General features: G+C 40.0%; 2 protein-coding genes across 2 annotated transcripts in view; one reads left to right on the top strand and one right to left on the bottom strand.

Moving 5' to 3' along the window:
* The window catches only part of LOC129163042 (gastrula zinc finger protein XlCGF57.1), a 436,254-nt gene that overhangs the window by 312,159 nt on the left and 109,354 nt on the right, over positions 1–14,741 (top strand). The gene's annotated exons all lie outside the window — the stretch shown is intronic.
* Positions 2,233–14,709, bottom strand: LOC139061992 (zinc finger BED domain-containing protein 4-like). Its single transcript, XM_070542022.1, has 9 exons — positions 14,593–14,709; positions 13,941–14,429; positions 13,116–13,861; positions 12,523–12,959; positions 9,633–9,662; positions 9,083–9,161; positions 3,148–3,241; positions 2,532–2,679; positions 2,233–2,360 (listed from the first exon to the last, which is right to left on the bottom strand). Exons 1-9 carry the CDS (start codon positions 14,707–14,709, stop codon positions 2,233–2,235), a joined length of 2,268 nt encoding a protein of 755 aa, XP_070398123.1.

Genomic DNA, 14,741 nt, shown 5'->3' with positions numbered 1-14,741 from the left:
CAACTTCACTATTTCCTGAATTAAGCACAGCTCTTTTATTTCCTGTCTTACATCATTGGACAAACTGATTAATCCAGGTGTGTCTGACTATTGGCACGCTGCCTTGCGGACCAAGGTTGAAAAATACTGCATTAAATTGCACATAAAATAACACGACCATAAATGGTAAATAGGCAATGCAAGAGGCAAGTAACAAAAACATTTTGTTTAATTTCAACATTTGAGTGAACACGAAAAATTATGAGCAGGTCACTGTTACAGTAATGGTAGTAAACACTACTTAGACAAAATGCCAGAAATTTACACTGTTAGGACTTATGGAAAGTGGAAACACTTTCATAGGAAATAATGTCATCAGTATCCTCTTACAAATGTCATATTTCCCACTTTTTGGGACAATAACACATTTCTGGTTCTCAATGAGATGTTTTTACTTCAAATGTGAAAACATCTCATTGAGAATCAGAAATGTTTTATTGTCCCAAAAGCTGGGAAATTTGTTTGCTGCAGCAGAAGTGTAACAAGTAAAATGGAATCAGATTGATGTATGTACAAATTTACTTGAAATACACATTTACATGATTAAATATGTATAATAGGTATGTGTGTTGAAATTAGTTTTTACAGTTATTGCACATTAAACAATGTACATGTTATTAAACAAATGTCCCGGTTTGTGGGTCAACCAAGGATTTCAGATTCTGATTGTCTTGTTTACAGAAATGTAATGTACAGCTTACCTCTGCACCCAGCTGCTGTTCTCCCTGTCCAAACGTCCTCCGTTTCTTTGTTGGCTGCTGCACTGATGCGCTGCATTCCTCAGTCAGAGAATGAATGGAGTCCCCAATGAGACACAAGTTCCACATCCACCTTCTGTGGATCCCAGCTGTTTTGAATAACAAACACAGAAAGCAAAATAACGCATTAGCGTGATTGCATCCAGCTAGCCACTGTTTCCTGGTGTACCAATTTTGGGAGAAGCGTCGTGTGTACAGTTTACCCTTCTCCTTGTCCTGCTGGCTTATCTTTACGTCGGGCTGATCTGGTCCAAGCTCTTTGACATTAAGTTTTTCCACCATAGTTCTCCTCTCGAACGGATACTGAAGAAGAGACCGAACAGAATTCAGTGGCTGCTGAGATCCGGTATCCATGTTGTAGGCGCACTGGCGTCCATGTCTACGTCTGCGTCATGACCGTCACGAGTCACGACCAAAAACGTGCTGGAGTCGAGACTCTCCGAGTTCTACCGAACACCAACGAAAGCCTTGGCAGTAGCTCTATCGCCCATCCTGCTTCTGAAACGTTCTGAAACAACGTCGACGCTGATTGGATACATTCCCATTCCTACCCTTTGATTTTCTTGTCAGCAATTGGACAACTGGTCCCATCTTGTTTGGGCGATTGAAAAACAGCACACAGCCTCCACCGCTCGGCAGAGACCGGCAGAGACCAATATATGTTTATGTTTATTCATTTTGCAGACGCTTTTATCCAAAGCGACGTACAATTTTTATAACCTGTAGGGCATGTTGTGATCTGTGGGGGAAACCGGAGTACCCGGAGGAAACCCACGCATGCATGGGGAGAACACGCAACTCCACGCAGAAAGGCCGCAGCCGAGTTTTGAACCTGCGACCTTCGTGCTGCGAGGCAACAGTGCTAACCACTGCGCCACCATGCAGCCCAATATATATATATATATATATATATATATATATATATGATTTATTTTTGTTACAAAACACACAATTAACTTAGAATATGTGATTATTGTTAATTTTATTTATTTTTTAAAATAAAAATTAAAAACACAGGGGAAACTGGGAGGGCGGCACCCTATCGCCCTCTCCTGGCCAGCCGCCACTGCAACCCGTGTAGCCTAACCCACACAAAGTTTAAAACAAGCTACTCGACCTTTTTAAAAAAATTCTGTCCCCCGTGTCGGGAGATCGCTCTTCTGGCTATTTTCACGATATTTGTGATAAATGTTTACGGGAAAATTATGTCATGTAATGTAATTATGTTATACCTGTTCACTCTTGCAGCAAGCTTATTTATCGTTTTTGAAAGTTATGTAAAAAGATGTAATCTCACTCAGTTTAACATCTTTTATTTGAGCTAGTTTAGTCCTCATAATGGACTATAAGTTCTGTGAATTTGGAAATATTTGCTCTTGACTGCCTAAGTGAAACAGAATATTTCAGGGGAACATAATTTCCCACAACACCCGTTTCACGTGGCTCTTGGTGAGCTCGATGTAAACAACGTGGCCGCCGCTACCAGCTTATATGTATATGGAGCGATCACTGGCTGCTCGTTAGCCACAGCTGGCGAAGGAGTGTTGGTGAGCCGGGGACACGCTGGAGATCAAGTTAACAATGTTGTCTTATCCACCAGCTAGAGTTGTCACGGTGTGAAAATTTAACCTCACGGTTATTGTGACCAAAATGATCTCGGTTTTTGGTCGAGCGCTGGAGCGTGTTGGGAGAGACTGCAGGCTGCAGGAAGAGAGGAGACTTGAGTAGAAGTACTTTGGAACGGACACGTTGGGACTGGGTCGGGAGTTCTGGTACTAGGAAAAGATGAGTGAACAACTTGAAGTGAGTTTGGAGTCAGAGACACTAATCGGAAGCTGGCGTCCAGATAATAGCGGGCGGGGATCTGAACATATGCAGCTTCCTTGTGTTGGACAAGATGAGGAACTGACACATTTTATGCATCTCTAAAAAGAATCTCTCCCCTACAATGACACAATAACACTAATCCCAAAACCCAACAAAGATAAATTGCTTCTAGATAACTGGAGACCCATAACGCTCCTATGTAATGATACTAAATTACTGGCCCGTGTATATGCTAACCGCTTAAACAATTGTTTATAATGGGTGAATATCAGTCAGCCTTTGTAAAGGGTAGAAATATACACAATCATATTCGGTGAATCCTTGATATGCTTGATTATAACGAGCTGATAGCATCTGAAAGCTTGATTTTGTTTCTAGACTTCTGTAAAGCCTTTGATACGGTTGAGCATCCCTTTCTGTTAGATACACTACATCACTTGGGTTTTGGGGACAAAGTTTGCAAAATAATAAGAATGTTTTATTCCGACATATCTAGTTGTGTCTCTCTTAATCCAGGAATGACCAACAGATTTGAGGTTGAAAGAGGTATTCGACAGGGATGTCCGATCTCCGCCAAACTGTTCATACTGACCACACAGTTGTTAGCGCTTGCAATCCTAAAAGACCAACATTTAAAAGGCACAAATATTTTTGATAAGGAACTTAAAATAAGCCAATTCACTGATGATACGGACCTATTTCTAAAGGATAAATCTATGGTAGTGCACGCCCTCAACACCACCTCGTTATTTTCCCAGGCTTCAGGACTGTCTTTAAATATCAACAAGTGTGAATTACTTCCGGTTCATTCATGCAATGAATCGGAGATAGATTCAATAAGGGTGGTAACCGAAGTGAAATATCTAGGTATAGTTATGACCAAAAACACAATAAGGAGAGAAGAAATAAACATCTCTAGTTGTATATCGAACATGAAATGTTCTCTCAGTAGAAGGCTAACATGAGTCCTAACTATTTTTGGAAGAGTCATTCTCTCTAAAGCAGAAGGAATCTCTAAATTAATATACCCCTGCCATTCTCTCTATATTTCTCCCAAAAATATTAAGAAAGCTAGCTCCATAATTTTTCAGTTTCTCTGGAGAAACAAAACTCATTATATTAGAAGGTCCCAATTAGTAAAGGACTACAACAAAGGTGGTGTTAAAGCCCTAGATTTTGAATCCTTAGTTGGAACCTTTAAAGTTAATTGGCTCAAAGCTTGTTTAACTCAGTCTGATTCTATGTGGTTCCATATACCCAAATCTTTATTTAAGAAATTAGGAGGATTGGAATTTTTGGTAAAATGTGATTTCCAGATCAACAAAATTCCAATGAAACTTTAAAACTTGCATAGACAAATTCTTTTGTTTTGGAAAATGGCATTCACGCACAATTTTTCTCCCCACATGTCAACATTACGGAACAACAGAGTAGTTATGGTTAACGGAAAGTCCCTTTACATTAGAAACTGGCATGAGAAAGGTATTCTGTTTATGGACTCAAATGGGAATTTCCTTGATGTTAAATCATTTACACAAAAATTTAACTTTAACTGTCATCAAAAAGAATTCTATAAAGTTTGCAGAGCTGTCCCAGCGGCGCTACAGCTCCTAATACATAATAATATGTTACATTCTAAGGTTTCACCAACACTACCTAATCTTAAAATAGGTGAATTTAGGCTACTGGACAGTAAATTGGGAAATAAAATCATTAATGCAAATTTTAAAGCTATTCTATATCAAGGTTTTACTGCTGGAAGGTTTTTACAAGCCCCTAATAGGGACCAATCCTTTATGGAAGAAGCCTTTTCTAAATTTGTGAAGTGGCCAGTTGCACCCAAAGTCAGAGAAACACATTTTAAAGTAATCAATAATGTTTACCCAGTTGCTGATTTTCTAGAGAAAAGGTTCAAATTTGAAAGTATGCAGTGTACCTTTTGTGACTCAGCCTGCGAGACATTACATCATCTCTTTTTTTGGTGTCCAATATAAACTAATTTCTGGTTGCAAATATATAATTGGATTTCACTAAAAATTAATAATATTCCAAGATTTGAAGTTGATCATATTATTTTCTACATGGATAATCTGCCTCCCTTTATATAAGTTAGTGATTCTCCTTGGGAAATACCATATTCACTGTAGCAAGTGGAAAAACCTATTACCCTCCTTTGCCAGATTTATAAATGACTTTAAACAATATTTTTCCTCACTTAAGCGTCTAAAATCAAGCCGATTTGCTGAATGACAAAATCTCATCTCTCCTGGTCTTAGACTGTTAGGCTCTTATCTTCTGTGCTCCAGGACTATATTTTTATCTGCAGGAGTATTATTTTGATGTTGTGTTTGCATTAACCCCGTCTTTATTTTTGTTATGTTCCTTTTGTTTTCACAAATCTATTTTATATTGTACATAGATGCTGTCATGTTATTCATGAAGTTGTTGGTTTTGGCCGTTGTATTGACGTGACTGTAATCCTCAACGAGAATATGTATCTTGTTCAATTAGAAATTAAAAAAACATAATAATAATAAAAAAGTAACGACACCCCCCAAAAAAAAGCGCACTATCTCCAAATATGGGCATGCGTCCGGGAAGCAACGTTGTACGTCACAGGTAGAAATAGAACAAAGGGACCCTTATTACTGAGCCTGGCGTGTAGCGCAGTGGCTAAACCTGTACCCTTAGCTACAGGGGATCGGGGTACGATTCCCCAAGCGCCGCCGATGATTGGAACTGGGCTTAAGGTTGGTTTATGCTTGACGCGTCCGCGAGGTCCGCACGGCTCCGCGCGGAGAAGTTGCGTCATTTTGCGTCATTTTAACAACCACGCCCCTCCACCGCGTCTCCGCACGGCCCAAGATTTCCGCAACGCGCACCTCGGAAAATTTCTAACCACGCGGACGGTCGGACGCGGAAAAACATGGCGGACCGGCACGGCAGAGGTTCGTAAATACAGACATTTGTATGATTCAGCTCTCAAAGATCACCGTGATCAACATGTTGTTAATAGTTCTTGGAGAGAAATAGCTCGCACTGTCGGAAAAGACGAGAACGCTGTTAAAAATGCTGAAATGTCATGTTGTAAACAGTAATTTCTACTTCTACTATGGTGTAGTGTTGGATGCTTGCCGTAGAGCTCCATGCTGCCCCCTACAGTTTGGGAGAATATTGGCTCACCGCAGAGACGAGCCGCACAAACCATAAACGCTGCGAGTTGTGAAGCGCGTTCCAGCCGCGAGCCGCGTCACCGCGCGGAAAGTGAATGCGTCAAGCATAAACCAAGCTTTAAGCAGCAATCCTTGCTGGCGGGATCTGTGCTAGTTAGATAGGTTGAAATAAAGCCCATCCTGCTAGCACTGGTTGCTGCTGGAGCACGATCCATAGGCGCCAGGTTTGTTTTATTACACTTTTATCTCTAATGCTTTTTTCACACCTCAATAAACACAACATGTCTCAAGCATGGCAGTAGGATCACACAGGGATTTTTTATGCACAATATTAACAAAAATATACATCTCAAACTGCCGTCATGGTTTTCAGTCAGACTAAATGTAATGATGACCACAAACAATCGTGCAGCTCAGCTTGTTTACCAATGATCATGAGAAAAAGAAGCAGGATGAGTGTTGATCAACAGAAAACATGAAGGTAACCGGGTGGAAAAACTTACCTTTATTTACATTCTTCTTCGAAAACCTGCTAAACTTATTTTTACCTCGTCTCACAGTTTAAGTCGTTTCTGTTCCTTGACGACACGTTTTGTTTTCACTAATTAGCGATCTGATTTAGCAAGCCAGTGTAACATTTAATCACACTTTATTCGTTATTTTTAACTATAGCAATAGATTGTTTCCGAGTTGAAAATGTATTATTACTAGTTTGCCATCCAAATGAACTCTTCAGATATCAGAGATGTAAGTCTTCCAAGGACAAATGATGCAACCTTTACTACAACTCCTATCTACAAATACACTCTTCCTGCAGAAACTATTTTCTTATTTGCAGAAACGTATTAATTACAGTATCCGGCTCTCTAAATAGCAGTATGTATTCAAGGAATAAAATTAATGACATCAACAATTTTAAAACAGATTATTTGTTTCTGGGAAGACTGTACTTGTAAAATCAGTTTAAATGTCTGGATATAAAAAAAAGTTTTACAAATAACAGCTATAATTCAAGTATATAAAATGGGTTTGTCAATATTAATTCCAACTAGTGCAGTTGTTATTTAACTTAAATATAATTTCTACTGGTACCGAGATAATTTTATTTTCAACGACTAGTAATAATACATTTTCAACTCGGAAACAATATATTATTGCTATAGTTAAAAATAACGAATAAAGTGTGATTAAATGTTACACTGGCTTGCCAAATCAGATCGCTAAACAGTGAAAACAAAACGTGTCGTCAAGGAACAGAAACGACTTAAACTGTGAGATGAGGTAAAATTAAGTTTAGCAGGTTTTCGAAGAAGAATGTAAATAAAGGTAAGTTTTTCCACCTGGTTACCTTCATGTTTTCTGTTGATCAACACTCTTCCTGCTTCTTCTTCTCATGATCATTGGTAAACAAGCTGAGCTGCGCGATTGTTTGTGGTCATCATTACATTTAGTCTGACTGAAAACCATGACGGCAGTTTGAGATGTATATTTTTGTTAATATTGTGCATAAAAAATCCCTGTGTGTTCCTACGGATGCTTGAGACATGTTGTGTTTATTGAGGTGTGAAAAAAGCATTAGAGATAAAAGTGTAATAAAACAAACCTGGCGCCTATGGATCGTGCTCCAGCAGCAACCAGTGCTAGCAGGATGGGCTTTATTTCAACCTATCTAACTAGCACAGATCCCGCCAGCAAGGATTGCTGCTTAAGCCCAGTTCCAATCATCGGCGGCGCTTGGGGAATCGAACCCCGATCCCCTGTAGCTAAGGGTACAGGTTTAGCCACTGCGATACACGCCAGGCTCAGTAATAAGGGTCCCTTTGTTCTATTTCTACCTGTGCCGTACAACGTTGCTTCCCGGACACATGCCCATATATGGAGAAAGTGCGCTTTTTGGGGGGGGCGTGTCGTTACTTTTTTATTATTATGGTTTTTTTTATTTTCTAATTGAACAAGATACATATTCACGTTGAGGATTACAGTCACGTCAGTACAACGGCCAAAACTAACAACTTCATGAATAACATGACAGCATCTATGTACAATATAAAATAGATTTGTGAAAACAAATGGAACATAACAAAAATGAAGACAGGGGGTTAATGCAAACACAACATCCAAATAATACTCCTGCAGATAAAAATATAGTCCTGGAGCACAGAAGATAAGAGCCTAATAGTCTAAGACCAGGAGAGATGAGATTTTGTCATAAATTGTAGCAAATCGGCCTGATTTTAGACGCTTAAGCGAGGAAAAATATTGTTTAAAGTCATTTATAAATCTGGCAAAGGAGGGTAATAGGTTTTTCCACTTGCTACCTTTGACATTTGAATCGATTCGGTACTAATTCCCGGTACCTAGGAATCGATACCGGTACTTAACGGTACCAATTTTCGATACTTTTGAGTGTTTAATATTTAAATTCTCTTTTATAATTAAATATCTATATTTCTCAATATATAACCATATTTGATAAATATCACGATAAATAACATACAACTGTTTGTTTTTCTAGATTGTTTTAATATCGTCCTTGTAGTTTTATAAGCTGATAGTTAAACTGAAGCAAACATCTTTACTGGGAACTAAATTTACTGTGTATCTTCATTCCTTTTGCCATCTTTTTCATTTGATTTGTCCTACTGGGAAGCTAGAATTTCCGAGGAGAAAGCGAACGCACCATTAGCTGATAACAATGGTGGCAATGGAAGCTAACATATCAAGCTAACGTTATCTTAAACAGTTTATTCATTGGAATTTTGTTGATCTGGAAATCACATTTTACCCTTTTTTACACATTTTAAGCCTGGTTTATGCTTCTCCGTCAGCTCCGCAAGGGACAGACAGGCACGGATTGACGGAAGCATTTTGCTCTCATACTTCTCCGTCTCCTGGAGAGTGTTGCAAAGCAATTGCCCGGCAGGACAACAGAGGGCATAGCGCTGTTCTGTGGTATCCTGTCGTGTATCCGGTCCAAGATCGTGTGTTTATATTGTGTTTTTTGTGTATATAAGAGACTTTCAACACGGACATATTTGTCTCTCATTCTCCCACCTCTTCATGCGCTCCCCACCTCTAAACCCACGTTTCCTGTCATTTCCGTCCACAAATAAAATGCTTGCTGCGCATCTTTTCACTCCTCCAGTCACGGGAGGATGAAACGTTCATATTTTTAGAGTTTTTTCGCGAGGTATTCTTCAAACTTCTCCGTGTCTGCCGCTAGTTATCCTCGGCTCTCTTTGCAATGGCGGCGCTGTAAAAAACAGCGGCATCCTGACCAATCACAAGCTTGCGTAATCCGTCTCGTTCGGATGTTTAAAAATGTGGGCTCGACTCCGTACGTACTTGCGTGCCTGCCGGAGCCCTACGCAAGGACGTTGCGTGTCTCCGCACTGACGCAGACGGAGAAGCATAAACCAGGCTTAAGCCATCTACTGAGAGAACATTTCATGTTCGATATGCAACTAGAGATGTTTATTTCTTCTCTCCTTATTGTGTTTTTGTTCATAACTATACCTAGATATTTCACTTCGGTTACCACCCTTATTGAATCTATCTCCGATTCATTGCATGAGTGAACCGGAAGTAATTCACACTTGTTGATATTTAAAGACAGTCCTGAAACCTGGGAAAATAACGAGATGGTGTTGAGGGCGTGCACTACCATAGATTTATCCTTTAGAAATAGGTCTGTATCATCAGTGAATTGGCTTATTTTAAATTCCTTATCAAAAATATTTGTGCCTTTTAAATGTTGGTCTTTTAGGATTGCAAGCGCTAACAACTGTGTGGTCAATTAACAGTTTGGGGGAGATTGGACATCCCTGTCAAATACCTCTTTCAACCTCAAATCTGTTGGTCATTCCTGGATTAAGAGATACACAACTAGATATATCGGAATAAAACATTCTTATTATTTTGCAAAATGTGTCCCCAAAACCCAAGTGATGTAGTGTGTCTAACAGAAATTGATGCTCAACCGTATCAAAGGCTTTACAGAAGTCTAGAAACAAAATCAAGCTTTCAGATGCTATCAGCTCGTTATAATCAAGCATATCAAGGATTCACCGAATATGATTGTGTATATTTCAACTCTTTATAAAGGCTGATTGATATTCACCTATTATAAACAATTGTTTAAGCGGTTAGCATATACACGGGCCAGTAATTTATAATCATTACATAGGAGCGTTATGGGTCTCCAGTTATCTAGAAGCAATTTATCTTTGCTGGGTTTTGGGATTAGTGTTATTGTGTCATTGTAGGGGAGAGATTATTTTTAGAGATGCATTCCAGAAGAGCGTTAAACAACATTACTCTTAATATTTTCCCAAAAACAGATGTAAAATTCTACAGTTAACCCATCAATTCCTGGAGATTTACCTTTAGGCGTTTGTTTTAATGATTTATCCAACTCGCCAGTCTCAAGTTTTCCCTCTGTAAAAATTTTTAAGTCATTTGCTAGTGGTGTATGTGATCTTTTATTTTTCCCAAAAAATCTGTGGCAGTTTCTTTTGAATAATGGGATTCGTATAATTCTCTGTAAAAGTGAAATGTTCCTTGTTTATTTTATCTGGATCATCTGTTATTCCATCTTGCAATGAGAGTTTACAAATATTTTTTTGTTTGTCTTTGTTTTTCTAGATTGAAAAAATATGAAGATTTTTTTTCTCCTTCTTCGATCCATTGCGCTCTTGAGCGTACATAAGCACCATTAGCTTTTTCTAGATAAATATTATCTAGTTGAGATTGAAAATTATTAAGAAGAATATGGTCCACCAGTGATAGATCCTTTTTGAGGCATAGTTTGTTGATACCTTCAACAATGTTTTGTTGCTCATGTTTTTTCTGTTTTGAGGAGGATTTATTTATTTTGGTCGATACCGTTTTAATTTGGAATTTGAACCATTCCCATTTGTTCAAACTTGACATTTCCAGCGCTTCAATTTCCTCAATTAAAGCTTTACCTTCCTTACAGAAGTCCGAATTATGTAAAAGGCTGTTATTAAACTTCCATAATGCAGTTCTCTGTACTCGCTTGTATTACGTCCCCGGCTCTCTAGGAGAGATGAGGAGGGGAGTAATAAAAGTAGTGTGTGGATTTAATAATAAACAGTGCTGTGTCGCTATAAAACAAGGGATTTATTACAAAAGGAATGGAATATTTACAAAGAATTAAAAAGCAATACTATATACAAAACCAAAGGAGCAATATTTAATAAGGAGAAACCAAAAACACCAACCCAGAAGGGGATGGGGGTAAACAACCGAGAATATACTATTTACACAAAAAGGGAAATCCAAAGCCTACGTCAAATATGGTCCGAAGTCAAATGGCCAAATTGTCAAATCCTAAATCTAAATCCAAAACCGAGAGCACCGAAGACTAATTATGACGAGTTTTACCAAAGAGCGAACGAGGAGAAGAGAATAGAATAAACTGTTTCCAGTCTACTCTTCCCTTGGACCTTCTCCTCGACCTAGAGCAGGAAGGCAGCTTTTAACAGCTGCCAAGTGATTTCTGATTCCAAGCAGCTGGGGCACCGGGAGACAGACGAGGCAAAGGCCTATGGGGCCATCTTGTGGCCGAAAAGGGGCACAGCACGTAACACCCACCCACTTAAGAGAATAAATGGGGGGTCTCAAAAGGGCCAACATTTATTCAAAGGAACGAGGTCTCCCGCTAGCTAAACACACAAAACACTAAACTAACTACCCCTGGATCTTCTCAAGGCGGGCAGATTAAACACGAAGTATCACGCTGTGCTGATCCCCAGCGCAGTGGAGTGTTCCCGAGATTAGGGATGCATCGATCCACATTTTTCCACTTCCGATCCGATACCTGAATTTGGATATCCACCGATACCGATATTATTTCGATACTAGAGGAATATTTGTTTTAATGTCATTATGATTATTATTATGGTTGATTTTATAAGGCTATAATAAACTCTTTTCTACAAGAATAATATGCAATTGTGAGAAAGCCCTACAAGTAAGAGCCCAGCACCATGTCCCAAAAGATAAGTTGAGATAAGTGAGGTCATAAAACAACTAATTGTCTATCCTAAAAAAAAAAAAAAAGCAACTAATGTTTCAAATTGAAATTTATTCAATTTCAAGGCAGGGTTACTGGACACAAGTGCAATATGCACAATCAAAGAAACAAACCCTTTCATTTGAACTAAACAGCCCAGGTCCAAATAATCACACTAGGCAGTTACACATTTTTAAAGTGTCAAATATGAAATGAAACGGGTAAACTTCCATAAAACTACTTCAAATAAAATAGAGGGCTGCTTTATCCAATCCCCACAAATTAAGTTCACTGTCTTTTGTAGCATCAAAAATGTAATTTTCAAGTATAAAATCACACTATCAAAAAAAAGTGCATCTGAAAAAATTCAGTAAGTCCTTGCTCATCTAGCAGTAAAAAAAAAAAACTAAAGTTTTCAAATGTTAAACATTTTGAATTAAAGAAAAGTGCAATGTAAACAAACAGCAACAGTGTGCATCTGAAAAGTACAATTCAAGCATTGGAGATTTTGCACTGAAGGTGACCTAGATAAAGTTAACAATCTTGTCAGAGTCTGGAACTATTCTTGAAAAAAAAAATGTAAATGCGTGAGATACTTAAACGTTGTTCATCTAATCTCACTTAAACAATGACAGGTTCTTTCTGAGGAATATAAGCATATCTGCTCTTTCTGCTGTCAGACGATTACTTTTTTCATCCACAATATTGGATGCTGTACTAAACAGTCTTTCACTTTCAACACTCGTTGAAGGATCACTCAGGAACTTTACTGCAACAGCAGCAAGGAGAGGAAAGCGGGCATGGTTGTCTGCCCAGTACTGGAAAGGGCTGTCTAGCTCACCAATTGTTGGTTCTTTCAAGTACATTTGCATCTGGATAACTGCTGCCTGGGTACCTTGTGCAGGTTCATCGTGTTCCTCCAGAATTTTGTCATACAGACTTCTAAAGCTACTCTTACTTGTGGTAGGAGGAGAACTAGCATCCACATGAGCAACCTTTTCTGCTGGCTCTGGTTCTGGCTTCCTTGTCCCTGCTTTGTCAGCTGATGCCTTGGCCAGCGCTCGCTCCATCTCTTGCTTGAGGAGATTCTTTGCCGTCCTGGCAGCTTCTCCCCCAGTAAAGAATCTGACACAAAAAACAAAATGGGTTGAGTACAACTTTATTTGTTGCTCCTGCAAGAGCCTGGCCTGCCTGGATGCACACAGACCCATAGAGATAATACACATTATATTTAAACTTAGACAATATTAATAATTAATGCATTAATAAAATATGCCTCACCTGTCCTTGTAACGAGCATCCAGTAGAGTCGCAACAGCGTAGAGGGATTCACTTTCGATGCTGCTGAATCGCCTGTTGACAGCTTGGAGGAGTGTGCTCTTCATTGTTTTGATGCCGCTGTCGGTACTGTTCTCTTCTGCTAGCAGACGTTTTAAAACAATGACGGCTGGGATAACGTCGGCTGCAGTGGATGTCGCTGAGCTGATTTTCCTCGTCAACTCCTCGAACGGTTCCAGCACGGTCACAGTGTTTTCCAGTAAACCCCACTCGTTGGCTGATAAAGTTGCGGGTAAGTTGTGGTTGGCAGCATGAGCACAGAGAGCTCGCTTCTCAGTCAGAAGGCGCTTGACCATGTAGAAAGAGCTATTCCATCTTGTCTGGACGTCTTGAACGAGACGAGCTGGAGTGGACGTGGTTCCCGCTCCCTGCATTTCACGCTGCAGGTCTTCCAAGCGAGACTGCGCCAGTTGGGAATGCTTGAAATGTGCGACAATCTTTCGGCTGTTTGCTAATGCATCGCTAACACAGCGTTGCGACATCAGCCCTTCATGCACTACGAGCTGCAGCGTGTGAGCAAAACATCCCAGGCTAGGAACTGCCATGTCTTCCAAAGCGGCTTTCACGTAACTTGCGTTGTCCCGTAGAATGACGTGCACCTTTTCCAGAGGAATTCCCCAGTTATTTAGCATCTCTGCAATGGCGGCTACGATTGTATCTCGGTTGTGTGAACCCCGGCACTTTTTGGCCTGAAGCACCGCGCAACAGAGGTGATGTGTCCCGGAGTCAACTCAGTGCACTAAGACTTATCAGTGACATTGGGCAGACATCTGAAGTCCAAATATCTGTAGTGAAGCTCAGGGCTGGAACTCCTTTCAGCTTCCCGGCCAACTTGGCTGACACTCGGTTGTATAGTTCAGGTAGCGCTGTCTCTGATAAATATGTCCTGGAGGGTAAACTGTACCTTGGCTCCAAGTGTTCAATCAGGCTGCGAAATCCCTCATTTTCCACCACCGATAGCAGTTGGTCATCAAGTACAATGAAGTTGGGCAGCTTTTCTGTAATCCCCATGGCTTTAATATTGTCTGCGGGGAGTTTACTTTGCTTCTTGAATGACTCCAGAAGCGATTCTTGGTGTCGCTTTTCTCCTTTCTGCCCCCTCGTTAAAAACTCCTCGTGCTCCCTCGGGTGGAGTTTTTTCAAATGTTTGATTAAATTAGTAGTGTTGAAAGTTGCGACGGAGGTTCCACCTCTTGGAACAACAGCTTTGCAAACATTGCACGTTGCTGTCTTGCTTTGCGGAGCTTCCAGAGTAAACTATTTCCACACAGCGGACATTTTGTGTATAAAGTTTGGCGCTGCTCATGCTAGCCAGCTACCTGTAACTGCTGTGAGCGGACTTCCTGAAAGGAGCCGCGTCATCTCTCTGTGCCTTCGGGGCACAGAGAGCGCCTCCCAGCCCGGGATGTCTTATTTAGACATTACACAAGACATATTTCTGGATCGGAAATTTGTGCAGGTTGGGTCGGAATTTTCCGATCCGTGATTTAAGTCCATATCGGAGCCCGCTTCCGATACTGGATCGGATCTGCCCCATCCCTACCCGAGATGTCAGCTTTCACAGACAAA

Source organism: Nothobranchius furzeri, chromosome 2, assembly GCF_043380555.1.
Source record: "Nothobranchius furzeri strain GRZ-AD chromosome 2, NfurGRZ-RIMD1, whole genome shotgun sequence".
In the NCBI taxonomy this organism is placed as follows: domain Eukaryota; kingdom Metazoa; phylum Chordata; class Actinopteri; order Cyprinodontiformes; family Nothobranchiidae; genus Nothobranchius; species Nothobranchius furzeri.
This window is presented reverse-complemented; position numbering and strand designations above follow the sequence as displayed.